This window comes from Oreochromis niloticus, linkage group LG4, assembly GCF_001858045.2.
Source record: "Oreochromis niloticus isolate F11D_XX linkage group LG4, O_niloticus_UMD_NMBU, whole genome shotgun sequence".
Taxonomy (NCBI): domain Eukaryota; kingdom Metazoa; phylum Chordata; class Actinopteri; order Cichliformes; family Cichlidae; genus Oreochromis; species Oreochromis niloticus.
Genome location: NC_031969.2, coordinates 3,294,278 through 3,314,600, shown reverse-complemented (window position 1 = coordinate 3,314,600; position 20,323 = coordinate 3,294,278). Strand labels below are relative to the sequence as shown.

The 20,323-nt window shown below is 41.7% G+C and overlaps 1 protein-coding gene across 4 annotated transcripts; it reads left to right on the top strand.

The window, feature by feature from the left end:
- Nucleotides 1-368: 368 nt before the first annotated feature.
- Nucleotides 369-13,665, top strand: LOC102075819 (zinc finger protein 646). 4 transcript variants are annotated; one of them, XM_005468616.4, is made up of 7 exons: nt 369-615; nt 2,914-3,212; nt 3,307-3,553; nt 5,949-6,038; nt 8,675-8,893; nt 8,982-9,116; nt 12,007-13,665. In XM_005468616.4, the coding sequence occupies exons 1-7, from the start codon at nt 481-483 to the stop codon at nt 12,352-12,354; spliced, it is 1,473 nt and encodes a 490-aa protein (XP_005468673.2). In that variant the 5' UTR covers nt 369-480; the 3' UTR covers nt 12,355-13,665. The 4 variants fall into 4 exon arrangements, with proteins under 4 accessions (XP_005468673.2, XP_005468672.2, XP_005468671.2 ...); XM_005468615.4 differs by having other exon boundaries at nt 370-615; nt 8,985-9,164; XM_005468614.4 differs by having other exon boundaries at nt 370-615; nt 8,982-9,164.
- Nucleotides 13,666-20,323: the final 6,658 nt, after the last annotated feature.

Below are 20,323 nucleotides of genomic sequence, written 5' to 3'. Positions count from 1 at the left end.
AGTTTTAGTAAATAAGTTAATTACCTTAAATGAAATACTGTCATGTTATTACTCAAAAAAATTCAAGGAAACACATAAAAAGTATTTCTCATGTAATTATAAAACCAGTTCTCAAAGAGTTGATGATATTGTTTTGGCAGCTGTTGGGTCATTTTGTTCTCAAAAAATTACACACACTGTATTATGGTAAAGATTTTCGTCAGCATCCGATGTGTAAATAAACTGCTCGCTTAGTCTTAAAAACCATTGCAAAGAAATATGAAGCTTTGGGTGAAATTTAGTGTCTATGCGTTCATTTCGCTGTCATACTCCGGTCCAGGAGGCGGCAGTAATGCTCTATACGCTTTGATATATCCGCCGCCAAAACGCTCATTTCACAGAAACAATATTTTTCTTTTCGGAAGAAGATCCCGACAAAGCGGCCCTGTTTCTTTTCAGCTTAAAAAAAATAAAACATAGTCGAAAATCTGAAAACCGACGATGTACGCTCGGACAAATACCAGCAGCACACATGGAGACTTCCAAGATAGAAACGGGGTGAACTATGTTACATCGACAGAGTCTTTCGGCCACTGCTCTCAATTGTTCTGGAAAAAGGACCCCAACGACTCCGGAGTAAGAAAGCCAGCAGCTGCCATCACTGTTAGCTAGCGACCATGGGTAGAAATAGCTGCACCAAATAACTAGTGGAACGACAATTTTACAGCTAAGCATTTAGCGCAGCCTCTCTGTTACACGTGGTTTTTGGTTGAGTGTCTGTGGGTGAGCTGAAGCTGCAGGCTGTGTCACAGAGCAGCTTCGTTAGCATTCGGCTAACGTCATGCTGAGCGGTTTCTGGCCTAGTTTGACTCATAGCTGCAGAGCTAAGTGGCTAATAACTCGTTCCTTTTGAATTTCGTTTCTGTTACAACTCCACAAACGGTTTGGCGAAATTGGACGTTTATGTCCACGCATGCTGTCATTGCTGTCTTGGAAAGAGAAACACCAAGTGACTACCTGCTAGGAAAATAATGATGGAGCAGCTAAGCACTGCGGTTAAGCTAACTTCTCACAACACTGTCTCAGTCAAAGCCGAGTACGTTTAGCCAGCAGCAGTCTTTGCACATTATGACAAGACTGGAAAAATAGTTTAAATGTGTACACCTCCACACGTTAACCTGTCTTTGGTGTAAGACCAAACACAAGCGTGCATTTCTGGACAGTGGAACCAGTTTTACATGTATCAGGCCTACAATATTGTTAGCGAGCAGCGCAAAGTAAACACGGCTGGCTACCTCGCAGGAAACGGGAGCGGAAGACGCCCCGCGGAGGACTGCACTTCATTCAGTCTCCGACAGATTATCAGCGACCACAACCACACTTTAATCTTTAGAATCGAAGCATAATAGTCTGTGGGACGGCCTGCGGGGCTATGAACCGTTGCATCTGAGTTCACTGTAGCTCTCATAGCGTCCCGTAGCTTTGGGGTCCAAGGCATCTGTTGTGATTTGTGACTTGTGGAAGCCGTTATGCCGTGTGTCACTCTGTATTCCTTCCCTCTCTCCCTTAGTGTCCAACAGTGTAAAGTGGACACACCAGCATGATATTTGTCTCACAGTGTATACTCTTCCACAGATGCTCCTTAGGAGTTGATATGTAAAAACAATAAAACGCTTGCTGGTGTGTTGTCACGTAGCATCTCAAACATGTAGTGCCAAATATGGAAGTTTAATGTTTACATTTCTGTGTTTGTCCTGATGTTTTAGTCACTCTGGGGCCGAGAAAACAAGTTGTCACACTAGCAGACAGTTCTGGTGTTCATCTCAGATTCTTACAACTAACATAGTGAATTTTTGGAGGATGCACTAGCTGTAAGAATGATCATAGTGATACTGAGCATTAAAATCACCATTTTGCTGCCGTCATGTGTGTGCTTTGTTTTTTTCTTTAATTACCCCTTTGTGGCAGGGGGCAAGGAAAACTTGATGTGGCACAACAGATAAACAGAGACTCCCATTGATAGATCACATCTTATTTAGGGATACACATTAGAGGCTGATATTAGGCCTGTGTTTGAATTGTCAAAGCATCACAAGCATTGATTTATCTCATTACTCCATTCTGCTCTATGCTTGGTGTCAGTCTAATGAATGACCTGAGGATTTTGAGTTTTTAGTGTCTCCACAGAAGCTGTGTGTCTGTTTGGTTCTAATGTTTCTATGCCCACAGTGTAGTTCTACATGTGGTACTGCAGTAGTTTTTCAGAATTTACTCTCAACATACTGATTGAACTTACATGAAGATGCGTACGTGTGAAAGAGTAAAATTATATGTATTAAATACATAATAAGAGTCGTTAGCTGTCATTTAATGCAAATGTAATTAAATGTTGTTTAAGTTTAATACATATTAATAAATATTTAAGAAGTGCTATACCCTTTATTTGAAGTGTCTAGATGTTCCCACTAGGTACTGAAGCTATGTCAGATCTGTGCTCTGATTGGCTGGAATTGTATTCCTAGCAATTTTCTTGTGTAAAGCTTTGTCTCAGAACTATCTGTCATCCCAGATATCCACATATCACACCAGGCAGCTGCATGTGCAGGTTTGTCAGGTGTTTCAAGTTTTCAGAAAGATAGAGCAGCTAACAGTCAATGCTGAATTAAATATCAAGAATATCCAGTGCTATGAACAAGTGTTTAACCCCTTAAAGATTTAATTTTTTGCATAATGAATTCATTTAAGGGAAGAAAACCTCGCCCTGTATAAGAAAGTAATTCACAGTCAATGGTTGCACCTTGGTAGCAGTAACTGCAATCAAGTGTTTGCACCTATCGATGCGTCTTTTGCATCGCTGTTGAGGAGTTTTTCTTCATTCTTCTTTAATGTATGAATGTAGTTAGTGTTAACATTTCCTTTATATTTCTGTCACAGCCAAGTTCAACGATCAGCTGGTGCGATCAGCTTCCTTCATCCTCAGCAGCTCTCTCCACCTCCAGCCTCTCCTCAGCATCGCTCTCCAGCTCCAGCCTTTCCTCAGCGTCGCTCTCCAGCTCCAGGCTCTCTATGGAGTCCCAAGCACCAGCACCGGCGCCGCCGCCACCAGCAACAACAGTGTCAGACGACATGGAATCAGACGAGAGGCCGTACGTCTGCGACCTGTGCAGCTGCGCCTACAAACACGCCAGCTCCCTGCTGAACCACAAACTCACCCACAAGACCGGAGACTTCAGGTTGGGACGTGAGGCTTGTTTGCATAAAGGCATGAAATGTTCTACTCCTTTCCTTGTTACTAATGTTCACGCCATTTTCAACTCCAAAACTCAGGTGCGACTTTTGCAGTAAGCCCTACACCAACTACATGTCCTTGCGCAACCACATGCGAATCCACGGTCAGAAGCGCTACATGTGCGACCTGTGCGGGAAGGCCTTTCGCCTGGCCCGGTACCTCCGTAACCATCAGAGGATCCACGACGATGGGCCCAACCGCTTTGACTGTCCCTCCTGCTGCAAGAGCTACAGAACCATGTTAGAGCTGGCTCAGCATCGCTGTAGCGCTGCTGCGTCCAACCAGGTAGGTCTGTGACGAGACGGTTGCCGTTTCTGGTGATAATGTGGGCTTAACTGATGTGACTAACACTGTAGTTCTCTCGAAGCGGTTTTTTGTGTTGTATTTGAAAGAAATGTAAAATGCAGCTGCGTTTAAATGTGACTTGTTTTGCTACAAAAACACATCCCACTGATGAGTGTGTCTATTCTACAGCGTGATCTAAAAGAAAAAGGATCAGTGTTTTCCTGAAACACCTGGGTATCGTAGTTGTTTAACTTTACTCACAGGAGGAAATGTAGTTCGTTAGGGATTATTTTCAGTGGTAAAGTAATTACACAATTAGAGCAATATAGAATATCATTAAAGGGAAGTCTGCTTTCTCTTTTTTCCTAGCATGAATTAATGAATACACAGACTGGTTACAAATTAACCTTTGACCCTTGTGTTGATGTGTTGTGGAAGTTGTGCATTTTGGGTCCATTTGTCCTCTTAACTATAAACCAGCGGTCCCCAACCTTTTTTGGACCACAGACCGGTTTATGTCTGACAATATTTTCATGGACCGGCCTTTAAGGTGTCGTGGATAAATACAACAAAATAAAACCAATACCAGTACCAAAAAAGAAGAAGATTCATTCATAACACACGGGAAAAGACCCAGGGAACCGAGTTAACGCTAAAAACTATAACAAAATAATGCTAAAAACGATAAAAACCCTGAAAACCATACATTTCCCACCCGAGCCTCAACTCATGCGGCCTGGTACCAAACGACTTATGGACCGGTACCGGTCTGTGGGCCGGGGGTTGGGGACCACTGCTATAAGGGACACTGCACATCAATACAAAGCTGTTCTGTGTGATCACTTTCATGATAAAATGCTATACCATCATCAGAAAAACTAACAGTTATTACAGCTTACCTTTTAGTTGGTCCTAAAAGTAAGTGTACCTGCATAAGAGTGAAAAAGCCAGACCCTGCTAGCTCAATGCACTGATGTAATGTGAGCTCCATGTAAGCCAACCTGATTGTATCTGCTGGGTCCTCTGTTACAAACTCCCAGCTTTACTATGCACATAAAATACACATTAGTAAACCAGCTGTTCCCAGTAACTAGTTTGTGGAATAACATCACACTCATTAGCTAATCTCTTAAAGGGTAATCTTGCAACTTAGTGTTGTGCTTCATGTTAGGGAACTTGAAAAGGATTGATTAAAAGACTCAAATGATGAAGCAGTGGCAGGGAGATCCTGACTTGTAGCTTTGGTATGCTGTAGCTTACAGTTTGCTAACAAAGCTAGTATCTTTTTTAATAAAACATAAAGAATAATATGAAAGATCATTTATATCATTTTTTTTCCGTTACCTGGCATTACCCCTTACTCCCCTTATGTTCAAGTAGCTATAGAGCTCGATAGAGATGCTCCTGAACAGACAAAAAACACACTTGATGTCTAATCAAACATAACGTATGTTATGTTGTTCATCACTCATTTTACAGCTGTTAATCTTTAACATTAGGGATGCACTCATTTTAGCTACTGACGCTTTATCTGTTGTGTCACACCAGTTTTGCATTGGGTGAATATTTGAAGTGAAGAGTAAAAGAAGACTTTGATATTTCAGAAAATGTGTTTTTCTTGTAAAGACGTTTCGTTGATTTTGCTGGAACAGAGGTGGGGATCAATAATATATATATATATATATATATATATATATATATATAATAATATATGTATGTACAGTGGAACCTCGACTTACGAATACCCCATTTAACGAAAAATTCAAGTTATGAAGGCAGTTAACGGCAATATTTCTGCCCACGTTACGGCAAAATGCCCGCATAACGAAATCCGCTGGCTCTGATTGGCTGAGCCCAGAATACCCACAATGCCTTCCGATTCATGTGACAACCCCTTGGCTTTCGTACTTGCGCTTCGCTGTTCCACTTGAACAACGTATTGTTGTTGCAGTTAGCAGTTAGCCTATAGCCTATCATTCACTCAAAAGGCGCGATGGGTGCTTCGACTTACGAAAGACGAATTAATTTCGTAAGTCAGGGTTCCACTGTATATGTATATTAGTGGAAACACTGGCATGTATGGATGTTGATGTGTATGGCTAGGACTTTTTCTACACTGAAGTGTGTGTGCATGTAATACAGTGTAGTTTGTACTGTGTTTTCCTTCCTCACTCCACTGACCTGCTTGGGAGAATGTTTATCCAGTCATCCTGGTAGTGGAAGTGTGCCGCGGCACTAGGGTTAGACTAGGTTTAGGCTGAGATTAGGGAAAGGCTCAGGGCTCAGATGACAGAGAATGAATACATTTCAGCTGATTTTCCTAACAAGTACAGTAATCCAAACTTATATGTGTGTGTCTGTGTGTGTCTGTGTGTGCATGGGGTTGGTTCATAAGAACCGATTCAACTGCCCGTCCTGCTTTAAGAGCTACCGAACCATGCTGGACCTGGCCCAGCACCGCTGCAGCGCCGCGGCCAAAAACCAGGTTGGTGTGAGCGTGAGTGAGCATGTGTGTGAATGTGGCGTGTGAGGCAGAATCGGCAGTTTCAGGGAGAAGCAGCGCATACGGGCATTTTAGACATGATGGCCAGGATCGAATTCCTGATGCAGCCTGCCTCTAATGTACGCGCGGCTCTTTAGTATAAAAACCATCACAATGTTCTTTTTAGGATCGGATCTTTTTCCTGGGCGCTGTCTTCACAGACCGTATACTCTACACTTTTGGATTCCATATTTGGAGCTTGCTGTTGACTATAACATCTAAAATCTCATAACAGAAATACTCAAGTCCTTTTTTCCTAACACTTGACTGCTGATATTGGAGATGGAGTGCGAGGTGGGCAAAGTGGGTAACTTCAGCTAGTACTAGCATCAATGTTCGAACTCTCAAACTAAACCTTAGTCATGGGACACATCGCAATCCAACTTCAATCAAAAGTAGAGACGGTGACCAGCAGGCACAGCCTTATGGGTTCCACTTTTTTCCACTTATTTTGGCGTGCAGGTGTGTAACAATACTTCTTTGACCATATTTAAGTAGAGTTGGTGTCAGTTTACTTAGCAAACCTTTTGACCTTTTTGTAGAGCTGTGAGATCAGCGGTAACTGAAAAAACAGCACAAGTATGGAACAGTAAAGACTACTGCAGTCATCTTCTTTAAAACAAAACCACCAAGCAAAAATGAGATCCAGTGCAAACCCTGTCAGGTAGAGCTAACACATCCACAAGTCTACCCCAGCTTTGCACAGCCGTTTGATGAATGGTGAATATTGAGCAGTATCTCTGCTTGAAGTGTGCATTGCTTGTAGGGATGCAGCGACGTATCAGCAGATTATAACAAGCATCAGCCAGTATCAGTCCTGGAAACTGCAGAAAAGAAATTAAGGAAACAAAAAAAATATTGATACCAAAAGAGGCCATGAGCTAAATTATTATTTTAAACAACTCCTAATTTTGCTGTTCTCAGACCTGTGGTTTATTTACTTTGGTCTGAATCAGTTGATATGTTTGTGTACTTGTAGCGTTTTCCCACGGTTTGGTTTCTTTTCATACACAGAAAACAGCAGGCGAACCAAAATGTGTGACTACAAACCACATCAGGATGTTCAGTCTGCCAGATATGTCTGAGGTCTGTGCAGACACAAGTAAAAACAGGAAGTTGGGTGTTGAATTGTGGACTAGTGGATAGCTCCTAATTTACTTAATGGGCATTATTTAAGGCAAAAGTGTACTGGACATCTGCTGCATCCAGCTACCATAACTAGTAGTTGGGTTGAGGTCCGATCATGTTTTCACCATCAAGGCAACATCGCTGTTCTAGAGTTTGTTGGAACAGGGCTGAGACCACCAAAGGGTCGCGCTGTGGCTGTTTTGGTCCACACCTGGAATTGTAACTGTTTGTTTGCACAAATGAGTAGCATCAAAGTCAAACACTGTCCAGACTTTGGTTTAAATGGACTGAATCTGAGAGTTTGTGAAAACACAATATCAGTACATTGATCTCTAGTGCTTTGCAGCTCGTAATGTATTGATTACACGTGTGGTTTTTCTGCTGTGGAAAGCCATATTTTGAATATTTTGTATGTAGCCCATACTGTAATTTAGCACAGGCTACATTAAGCTTTCAGACAAGCTCAGTCATGTCGATTTAAATTTCTGTTACTGATTAGAAAATCAGCAGCTCAGGAAACATCTGGCTGTTAAAGCTGAAGACAGCTGCTGGAGCAGCGGACGTCAGCGGGCTGAAGTCACACAGCTTTGTTCAGCTTTGTTCCTGACTGGCTCACCTTTATCAGCTGGGCTAAATTCAGTGCAACAGTTACTTTGTTTGTACTTACTGTTGCCATGGTGGCACAACACAGAATCCCAATGCTACATTTTAATATCTCATTATTAAAAACACATTAGTGTCTGTATTTCTAAATACTCAAACATACTTTAATACTACCCGCGTCTCATACATTCGCATTCGTTTTCACTGCCATGTCACTGCTTTGTATAACAGTAGACAAAAGTAAATATGAGAGATATCCACAAAGATGAGAAGGTAGTAAAACAGACAGAAAGAATCAACCAACCACAAATTCCCATAAAATACCTCGTTTTGTTAGAGGTGTGAGGAGGCAAAGGTATGGTTGAGAGGTGTTTATGTGCTGCTCAGGGAAAACGTCAGAGAGCATGTTAGGTTTAAATTAATGTCAGCAGAAATCCTGACGCTGTCGGGGTTGGAGGACGGCACGATGAGACGACGGTGTCTTCCATGATTAAATGACAGAGACGAGATTGGAGTCGACTGTCCCGTTTTAGGAGCGGCAACCTTAATAGAAATACTGGATTTCTGTTTGAGTGTGTGCGTGTGTGTGTGTGTATATGTTTTTGCGTGCGTGGGTATGTGTGTGTAACTTTACCACTTCATCTTCATCATATTAATAGGTTTAGACAGGGCAGTGAAAGGTGTGAGATAGATGTGGAAGAATTAGGTCTGAACAGCACAAGAGGTTTGAGACGAACCTCGACAGTAACATCACATTCATCTGTCACCTCTTCTGTTTATCAGCGTGTCTAACGACAGGTAAAATCACCCTTTCTTGTGTCTTCTCTCCTACCCTTGCTTCCATCCAGTCCGGCGGTCGTCGCTCCAACTTCTCAGCTACACCTCGTCGCCAGCAACAACAACAACAACAACAGCAACAGCAGCAGCAGAATAATGCTAACTCCATGATGCAACCGCATGGCGGACATGGCCAGCCGGAACCTCTCCCCTCTCACTGCGTCTCACCAATGTCCCAAGGAGGGCAGGGTGGGGGCGTGGCTAGTCAGCCTGTGCCTGACCCCCACCAGGTATTGTCAGGAGGAGCTCTGGTGAACGATTGTTTCTTCGTAGCTCTGTTGTTGTTGGAGTTTACGTCGAGCTTTCTTTGTGTCTCAGCAGGGCCGCCCCAGCTCGGTGTCCTCTCAGGGCAGCCAGCAGAACATGAGGAGCTCGTCCTCCAATAAACATGTCTCCTCGTCCAACGCTACCCCGTCCTCCTCCTACTCCCTTCTTCAGCCCCTGGTGCCTGAGGTAAAGGAGATGAGCTCGGGATACACTAGGCTGAGCGCCAACCCCATGGTATGAGAGAGCACCGCCACACACTCGCTGTTTGCTTTCTGCTGGCTAGCTGCCTTTCCTCTATCTTACCTAATAACGCCAGGAGAGAGAGACTAGTGCTATAATGCTCTCTCTACCAGGAGCTTCTCCTCACAGGTCTTTCTAACTCTTGACAAAGTCACAGAGAAACATTTTCTGTTGCTATTAGGAAACAGTTTCATCTCTAAGAGACAGAAATGAGTTTCTGTTATGATAAAGGTGGCAAGTTCGTGGCTTCCTCTTTGCAAAGTGAAGCGGACCAGCAGACTGGCGAGTCTGTCTGCACAACGCCAAATTAGTGTCAGTTAACTGTACGTGTCATTTTCAGCTTTGTTGGTTGTAGCTTAAAAGCAGAACTGCGCACAGCTATCACTGAGCCAGACTTCAAGATGCTCCCCTTCAGTGTCCACTCTCTGTGAAGTGTTCCCACTGTGGAAGTTCTTCAGTGGCAAATCTGTGACCCACGCTGGATCTTAAAGCGCTGTCTGAAGAGAACAACTGTAGGCTTTTAGAGTTTATTACTGGGTAACAGGAAGAAGTTCTCATCGTGCCAACGATGAGTGAGTCCCGTGTTAGAACGCTCAACTTCAGAAATGAAATGAACAAGTTTACAGCATGGTACAAAAATGATTTGGGCATCTGTGAATAGCTTCCCCCTTCATAACTGTACAGGGTGTGATTTAGAGCTGACCTTTAGCTGACCCTCTGCTCAACGTGGTCACTTGTAACTTAGGTTAGGATGTAAAATTCTAAGCTTTCTAATTTAAGGAAAATTATTAAAAGAATCCAGGTAGTTTCACAGTCTGTAACCTTACGTACACAGGCAGTGATTCACTGTATATAGTGTATTATTATACTACATGTTAGTGTTAACTTGGTCTTTACAGTAATGCTGTAACAATACAGCAATAAAGGGCTTCAGTCATTGCTTGGTTGTACGCAATAAAACCAGTTTAATGCTGATGGATCTTCTTCCATGTCCTTTGTAGTCAGCTGATAAGCCCATCTGAGCAGCAGTCCTGGTTTTAATTTAAACCTTTATCATTGTATTGAATCAAATAAAGACATTTCATAAGAAGGATGTTTATTACTAACGGCCTGCAATTATGGTAGGAATTTCATTTTTCAATTAGTCAGCCAGCAAAGAAAGGCTAAAATGTGGCTGCTAAGGTGATCCTTTGTCGTGGGCTGTGACCTGTGGATCTTCACTGGCGGTATGAGGCTCTCTAACATTAGTAACCTGGGGCTGTGCCTTCTGCTCTTTCACACCAGTCACCCTGTGAGCTTGTGTTGCACGTTTCCATGTTGTATTTTAGGCTTTACACCATCACATACTGAAACATATTTATTAACTTCTCTCTGACATCCATGTTCATACAGCAGTCCAAAACTAAGTTAAAAAAAAGTTGGACATCTGCAACATAGATCTGTCGTAATTGCAAACACTTCTAAAAACCCTGGAGGAACACGCTCCAGGTCAGACAGACAGGACCTGTGAATAAAAGGCAGAAAAATCAGTGTAAAAACACAGTTTTGTTAGGTCATTGTGTAGAAAACCTTTTAAAAGCAGTACAGTGCTACATCTTCTCTGTCAGCTGCTCAGCGGTGCTGCTTTAGTGGCTAGAAGTTCAAGTTTAAGCCCCACTGAGCAGCAGCTCAGAATTTTTAAAAGAAGAAATAAAAACTGGCTTGTCTTAAATTTAAACAGTGCATGATTAAATTACATTAAAGAGAACAAATCCTCGTACACCCTTGTTCCAGAGAAAACCAGTGTTTCTTAGCTGATGATAAAGAACCAGTGGCTCTATTAATAAATGTGCTTGCTTCCATAAGGCTCCTCTTGTAAATGAAAACAGAAAAGTTCTTTATGTCTCAGAATTAATAATCATCCAGTTAATTTAAAGGTTTTCCTTCTATGGAGTAGTATATGATTAAAAGAATAAATGCCTTCTATCTGGTAAATATTTTGACTAGTTCTTCTAAACAAGGCATACAAATAAGATTGGAGTATTTACAATATATTTATGCTGCTATAATTTGTCATATTGTCTAAAGAAATGAGAAAGCTTGCTGAAGACTGTAGGATTTGAACCCAGAGCCTTCTTCTAACCAACATTCCACTTTGGTGCCATTATTTTATTAGATTGTCCAGGCTTAGTCTTTCATAGAGTGGTCGACTGTTTCAACACGCTGTTTGTAAAAACAATAACATCAACAGGACTGACTGTGAAGTTTATTTAACACTGGCTCTTGTTCTGATACCACCTGTGAGAGTGTTGATGAAGGAAAGCAGTGAAATAACCAAAGATTTTTCAATGGTAAACTAAAATAAACAGTAAGTGTGGAAGCTAACGAAAACTAGAAACACTGTCGACCAAAAACTAAACTCTAGTCATTAAATCAGTTAGGAAACGTTGCTCGCCAGGTAACGTCAGGAGGAGCTGACATTACCTGGCAGGCAGGTAATGTCAGCTCCTTCTGTGTAGCGCGTCCACTCGTGCACATTCCCTCAGCAAGTGAAAAATGGAGTTTACCTCTCAGTACGAGTTACTGTGCCCTGATGGTTTAATTCCACTTGAGTAAGAAGGTACAATATATATCACAGCAGTCAGGTGTTGTGTTGCAGCTTTGCACCACCATTGCATTGTGTGTTTTGTGCCCTTGCAGCAGCTTTTTCCACTGTTCATGCATCGCTGTGACTTTTTTCCTTTTACCTTCTCCTCGTCCATCCACTGCATTATTCATGACTGTCGTTTTATTTTATCCACCAACTCTTTATCTGCACCAGTGACACAATTCTTTGTCTCTCCACCTCCCTCTCCAGCCGAAGCACCAGGACACTTTCTCTCTGCCCCCCAGCGACCTCTCACCACCATCAACCCCATCGGCCACTCCCTTCATCCGAACGGAGCGCCCACACTCAAGCCCTCCCCCGTGCCACGCACCATCCAGGCCATGCCCTGGGAACAGCGCTCCCTCTACAACCAATGAGACACCTGGGGAACCAACACCTCCCTGTTCGCGTCACATCTATGACCACGCACCCTCCTTCTCCACCCCGACCCTCTCAGATCCAGCGTCAAGGACGGACGACTGCCGGACGCCTGCCTTTTCCTTCAGTCCTCCTCTGGAACGTTGTTTGGGATTGGGGGAGGGCACCGTTGAGAACTAGTTGAGATTGATTACTGAGTAGTTAGGTTTAAAACGATGTGTTGCCTTGACCCTCATGTATGATCTATGCCATGTACTGGATATAAGTTAAAATGTCTGTCTCCTAATCTGTCCTCACTAAGAATTTATCTCCCTCATCCTCCTCTACCACCCTAGTTATGAAATATTTATCCTTCCCATTATGAGTAGTGTCTCCCCACCACCTTTTCCGTATGTTAAATGAAGCCTATTTTTATTAAGAGTGTGTTCCAAACCCATGATAATGGATTCCTGGCGCCAAGTTGTAAAAATAATTGTTAAAGGTTTTTAACATAACACCCTTTTATTTTATTTTTCGTCCAATGAGGTTTCTGGAAAAGTATGGACGGGGGAAACATGAACAGTTTCTTTGTATTTTTTTTTTCACCCTCCCCTCGGACGAGCTCCAGAACGAACATTGTGTATATTGTGCGTTAGGGGGTGTAATGAATTCCGTTCTCTCAGCAAGGACCACAAAAGAAACATTTCTGCAAAAAACCCATTTCTCCCTGTTCCTGCCCGTTCGGCTCAGGTGTGCTGTGGAGACTGAAGCCACCGAACAAGGACAGTCGGGGGCGCTGTTCTTTTAACACACAACTGAAAGCTCACATTTTTTCTAAACTTGCATCTGACTGGTGGTTTGTGGTTATTGTAGTTTTAATAATATGTTGGCTGGGAATCGAATCTAGAAGATAACAGAGCGAGTCTCCATCCCTTTTGTTCCAAACTGACTGTTACGAGGTTTGTTCCTTTCACTTTGAGGCATTTGAAGAAGTGCTGTATAATTATCACTGTCTCACTTCCACCCCTCTACCGAGAGCTGTGTCTGCTGTAAAGATGTGACATTGCCTTACATCGCACCCCCTCCCACCACCACTCACTCATGCCATCACCAGTGACTTAGCAGTCACACCGGGCCTGGCTCCCACACACCTCCAGCTCCTGTAGGGAAAAATCAAACACACACAAGACACCGCCTGACTCTCACTACTCCCAGGGTTTAGTTAAAGCTTAGATTTCAGTAAGCAGCCAATCACCTCTGGCCAAGTTAATAAGAATTTAGTCCAATCTGACAGTGAAATAATGGCTCCAGTATGTAGTTCTGTTAGATTATCTCTCGCTAACATGGTGTTCATTGAAATACCCACAGTTCTACTGACATTGTATTTTCTCTTTTTAAAGTTGTTTCTATTTTTATTCATATGTTTTCATTGTTGCTTTCTCTATCCTTGTAAAGTGTCTTTGAGTATTTAGAAAAGTGCTATACAAATAAAATGTTTTATTATTATCACCATCAGTGCTGCTCTTCTCACAGAGAGGACATAGATGTAAATATTTGACTTGGAAGTAGAATTTCTGCTTTGCTCAACAGCAGGTGTTGAGAGATCACGATCACACTGGTCACGCTCCACTTTACAGTCTAAAAGTTGCCTGAAGTTTTGGAAAGTATTAAATTCTGTCTCACAGAAATGCCAACCCCTGCTGAAGACGGTGATGTAGCTACAATTGCAGAATAAGTAAGTTTATCCTGTGGGAGAAACGCATCTCTTCATCGTTATCATCATAGTCCACACATGAGCAAAATGGGACCCGAGGAATCGGACCTGTGATGTAAATGAGGTAGTAGTGGTGTGCTGCTATTTAACATCAGTCCAGTCCGCTGTGTTTTCTTAGCGACCTATCCACGGGTGTGTATATTTGCAAGATGTGGGTTAATTTAAATGATTATGTGGCATTTAGGTGGATTTTTATGTTTGAAATATTCAGAGGTTAAACCTGTGCTCTTTGTAATGCCCAGCAGGGGGATGTTATTCCAATTCTAAAGACCTCCGTGGAAAAACGGCACTTCATTTCTCTCGTTCTGTGACCTCCGTAAACTTTTTAACGATGGGTTTTTGGATTCTACGTGTTTATTTTCTGAATTTTGGGGGATAAAATGAGAGCAAAACAAACAGATGTGAGCTACACATCTGTTTGCTCATCACATCACATCACTGGCTGAAATGCACCCAAAGCACTGATTTATATTTTAATCCAAATAAAAGTGAACTTTTCGAATGAATGGCTGATCAGATGAAGATGCCTGGTCTTCTGCATGGACATGATCACATGACAAATGGTCTTCAGGTAAGTGTCTGTAGTTTAACAGTTAAGCCACAAAGGTTTTCCCACAAAGACTTTTTGACTTTGTCAGAAAGTCCTTATGCTAAATCTGTGAATTTTCATATAACAGTTCAATATTCCAAGTCATTCTTGTCCAAATTCATACTAGGATTTGATGTCAAATACATCCAGGTGATGAACTTTTCTTCCCACATGAATGTGAAAACAAACGGCACAGTGCAGCTTGAATGTTAGTCTGATAAGTATAAGAAAAGAAAATCATTGAATGGTAAGGTGCTTCAAACCTCATGTTTGCCTCATATGAAGCAATGGGCACTTTAGGATGTTTGCATTTAGCTTTTTGTGGGTAAAAGCTGTCTCTCTAGCGTTAGCATGTATTATATCTTAAAGGATCCAGTCAGTCAGGACTGCAGCCACGTGATAAGAGACCGCTGTACTGGGATGGAAGGACGTTACGTTACTTGGAGGAATTTGTAAAAAAAAAAATTAATATACTGAACTCTAAAAACAAAAGGGGGGAGGTAGACTATTTAAATGGAGAGTAATTAAATGCCTTGGTCGTGAAAGTAGGCTAAAGTTGTACAACAAAGACGTGGGCGTTTACACTGCAGCGACGTCTTTTAATCGAATAATCACAATCATTAACGTGATCAATCGGAAACCCGGGAAACCTTACGGTAAGAGATTAAATATTTATAATGAGGGGAATGATTTGATTTATTATGTCAGTCTAAGGTCTGCAGGTGTCGTCAGTTTAAGTCTGATCAGTCCATATAGTATATAAGACTGTGTGCACATGCCGGGAACGCGCATTGTATTCTCTGTGCTGAAGTAGTGAATGAGCCGGTCGCGCGTCCTTGTCGGACCTCCTGTAGCCTGTGAACTTCGCCGCTGCGCGACACTCCGGCGCGGGTGGCAGTGAATTAATTTCCACTCGTCAGTGGATGGAGCGTTTGCTCCATGTGGACGCTGGTCACTGATGAAAAATCGTTTGCCGTTTCGATGGCCAGGCTCGGATTTTTCAGCGTGTGTGGGCCTCGGTGGATCCGACTCCCGTGTATAAACGGCTCCAAATTGTCCCCTTTTCGCTGACTTACCTACAGACCGGTGTGCCATACCTGACCCCGACAGCCAATGATGTACGAACCAGGGCGTGTAATACTAGCAGCTGTGTTGTTGCGTTAAACGACTCAAAAACGTGTTTTTCTTTGTTTGTTTAATAAAAAAATCGAAATGTGCGTTGAATATAAGTTGGTTGTTACAAATTAAATATTATAAATGCTATAAAACAATCTTATTTAATGCGTGATAATAATCTAGATAATTTTTCTATAAGTAATCCGTTTAATAACGAAGAAACATGACCGCCGAAAAGGGCCGTTTAAAAAAAATGAAAAAGTCAAAAGTCATTATTTAAATATGTTTTACGAAGAAAAAAGTTTTTTTTTAAGTACTTTGTTTCAGGCTAATAATTACGTTTCTGCGTTACTTGGTTGAGACTGTTGCGTCTCGACAGGCCTCCCGGCTGAAGGCCTCGACTTCCTCTTTCAGGCCTAACGACACGGTGCAGCGGCCTGAGTCAGCCGCTTGGTGGCGGTAATAGGCCGGAGAAGAGGACAGAAGCCGCATGCAGGCAAATTTACTGTGGGCTGTTTTACTTTGCAACCTCAAATCACAAGCAGAACACAAAGCTAATGTCATTTTAGGCTTCATTGACAAGATTTAAATGCGGCAGTGTGAGATTAAAAAAATAAAATGAAATGTTCGTACAGCATATGAGGCGGGAAGATTCTTGTCTAAAGGATTTATAAGGATAAAAAGGAAGTTGAACTAAGACTAACAGTTTTAGAGAGTACATAGTTCCGCCTACATCCATGTGCTGCTTTCTTTTCTGACTTCTAAATCTTGATGCTACTTCATGCTAATTGTAAACACAACATTTTCAAACAATAGCCCACTCCAAGGAGTTTACAGCTCAATAAAAACGCCCATTTCCGTTCATGAAATTGTACTTATTACGTTATCCCGCCTCGTTTTCAGTGGACAGGGTAATTCAGTCGTCATGGCTTTTTTGTTTCTTCAAATCAGCGGGTTCTTCAGAGTGGAGCCCCCGTCTCTCCATTTAGTGTGCTTGCTCAAAGGTCTCGCCCCCGGGTCTTCTCGTTGTCCACCGCGTGAGGGATATTAGACTATTATTCTGATCGAGGTCGTAGCCGGTGAGTCCGATACACAAACAGTTAAAGTCCCTTCTTCTTCTTCTTTTTTTTTTAATTCGGTCATCCAATCCTGTGCGACCATAATGACAACACGCTGTTTGATCTAGGATCCGAGATGCACGAGGACTCCACATCTTAAATGAAAAAGATTGAAATCAACGCGCATTTTCCCCTCTGTTTAACCTATTTCACATGAACTAAAATCTAACCAGCCATTTAAATGTCTCTTTTTATTTGACCAAAGGCAGTTAGTTGTTTCATCGTAAAAATGTGGAGCTGCATCTGTTTTGGACACAAGCGATGCTTTTGATCGTGCTAATTCACACGGAGCTGTGATTCGTGATCAATGCTTTCATCTCATTTCACGTAGAAATTCGTTTTCCCGTTTGAGTTCCTTTTTGTCCCGAGAAACGTGGAAAAGGCTTCAGTGAAGTGCTCTCAGGCAACATCCTGTTTACTCATGAATTCACACGGCTTCCCATTCAGCTTTAACGAAGTTAGTTAAGTTGCATTAACTTTGGGGTTTGATGCGCGTCTGTTTTCCTCTGTACAATCTTTTCCCGAAAAACTTTGTTTGACTCTGTAAAGCTCACTCTGCTCGGTTGTACAAATACAATCCTTCACATCGCTTATAGCAGCTGCACACTTCCCAGGAAAAAGCCGCCGGGTAACAAGAAAAACTTTACCACAGTTTCATCATCAGACATCAGTGAGACATACACACGGTGCAGATGTGTTTCAGCTCCGGTGTGCACGCACAGGTCTGTATTTTTCATTCATTCCACAACGAAATAGTCTTTATTCAGTCCCCCGTGCACAGATAATACAGTGTTTGCTGTAAATCTTGCTTTGACATATGCACAGCATCTTCAGTCATTTCACTTATTATTTCCGTAAAGTTTCAAATACACTTGCATACGTTTGTATGTACGCATACATACATGTTTCTGTTCTTCACAGCTTGTTTGCAGCCCTGTATAAAATCAGTTGCACATTACCACATAATTATACATGCGTTTGTTTTTCCTTGAAACGAAGAAACAGGATTTCACTCGAACACAAAGGATTTGTCATCCTCCCGATGATGATCCTTCTCTTAGTGGCAGGCAGCACATCCTGTTTCCATGTCGACACAGGAAGTGAGAGTATTGTGTCATAAGATGTTTCATTTGGTTTTAAAATCCTAAACATGTTTGAAAGTTAACATTCGACCTCCAAAAACGGAAGCAAACACTGACAGCCTGCTATTGTGAGAATTTCAAAATATTATTTCAGTATCGCTGAATATTGAAATATTAATTTTTAGTTATTTTTGCACAATTTGGGCAGATAAAAATATGTAGTTTTTTTCATAATCAAGTCTGCCATGTTTGACAAAAACCACAAGCATCAGATTGACAGCAACGTCACGCTACAAATCAAACGTTGTAGAAATGATTCCTGAGACTGAACTATAAATGATCTGTATGACACACACACACACACACACACACACACATTTAAAAAACAAGGTTTGTGGAGTAAATATTGACCAAAAAGCTTCGAATTTATCCTTTTTGTCAATACTAGTTAGTAAATGAAAACGTGTATTCGGGCTCATTTTATTCAACATGAGCATAAATTTTTCCCAACTTTTTTGTGGAACTTTTACTTGGTTGCAATAAGCTCGGGTTGGTAGTTTTTCTTTGACCATTTATTGTTGTATCTTTCTAATAAGACCTGTTCTCCATTCTTTTTACACTGACCAGTGAGCAAAGAGACAATACAATAAAAAGTTAAACAAATGTCCTGGTTCCTCCAGGAATGTGGTTTGACAATTCCACCCTGCTGGGATTTCAAGATTTTTTTTTATTAGGTAAATCCACAGATACAGCAAAAATTTAAATAGTTGGATCTCAAAACATGGACGAGGCCTTCACCACTGAATGATACTGCAAAAACAAGGCAGACAAACAAAACATAAATTTTCTTCCAGATCTAAAACGTGAAACATTCCTAAATAAGTTGATGAGAGGAAAAACTTCAAACTGTTTTTTCCACAGTTCCACGTGGATCTCTTCAAAACACGAGGAGACATTCAGGACAGTTTCCTCCTTTCTGTTTTATTTGTAGCTTTCAACAACTTTTACTTTTTGTTTGTCTGACTGCACACGGAGCAGTCAGATATATATCGAATCTACAGCAATACTAAGGAAGTAAAAGTGTTCCTGTGGTCATTTTTGTCTTCCTTAAAACCGATCAAATTAAAACAAGAAGTGATGAGGTTATAAATGACACTTTCTCCTTCTTTCCCATTTTATACATTTTCCATGAGTTCCCCTGAAGCCTTTTTCACATTCCTGTCACGTTTCATCAAACATCTTTTTAAAAACATGCAGACTCTACTCTGCTTGAGTACTTTTCATTACTTACATTTCTACCTACTGTTTTTTAAAATAGAAAAAACCAACATAGCAAAGAAATATATACAGCTGATTTGTTTGTCTCTTTTCTCCCTCAGTGCTTGTGGTAAAACTTGAAGCAAACAATACTGGCAGAGGGATGTTTCCTCCAGGTCCATTTAGCAGCCGATGAGGAGCTTTCGGTCACGATGGGAGCCCAGTGGTCATCGAAGTCCTTTCAAAATATCCTTTCTGTCTGATCGCTTCTGAGGCTGCTGCAGAAAAATGAAAACACCAGAGCAGGTCTTCATAGAAGCAGTGGAAAATAACTATGTACTCAACTTTAGTGCTAAGGATTTAAAAAAGTGTACTTTCCCCCATTTTCATTTCTGTGAGTGCTTTAGTTACTCTGGAGTTTCAGATTAAACGTCCAACATCGGAATGCTTGTTTCATTTTCTCATTTCTAATTTTCTGATATTATAAAGCATTCTAATCAGAATAGATCAGTCAGAAACAAATATTTAAAGGTGCAAACATTTGTTTCTGGACCAGATTACAGAGGTGTTGGCAGGTGGCAGAGGCACATCTGGAATGAAACAACTGCCTCTTGGCTCACATCTGTATCGCTTTCACTACACTGAAGAAATCTGTGCTGTTTAAGCACATGGAGCAGATACTTACACTCCACTGTGTGCACACAAACAGTGCAGAGTGTGAATGCTGGTACTTCCACATTTACATATTAAGACTCTTCGCTGTCCAGCAGGTCACATGACTAACTTTCCTACACTGTAATGGTCCCAATCAGCCAACAGCAAACAGCAACGAGGCCAGAGGTCAGAGCAGCTGGAAAATAAGTCTGAGGTCATAATTATGAAAAAGCAATATGGGGCAGAAGTAATGGGGAGAAAGGCCGAGATGAACAGGACTAACGTACAGGCTGTGCACACTGATGGTGGAGCTCATTAATCCAGCAGCAGCAGCACATCCTCCACCGGCTCTGCGTGTGCAGCAGATAGCATGGAGATCATCTGCATAGATGTGTTTTGAACTGCAGACAGGAAGAGCAGTAACACATGACTGACATGCATGTTTGCTCTGTGCAACCCAGAGATAGAGGGCACTAAGAAGGAAGTGGTGGAAGAAGCATAACTGAAACTCTTCAAACGTGACATAAACAAAATGACTATTATACAGTTTGAATGAAAGACGGGAGTGCTCTCTTTACAT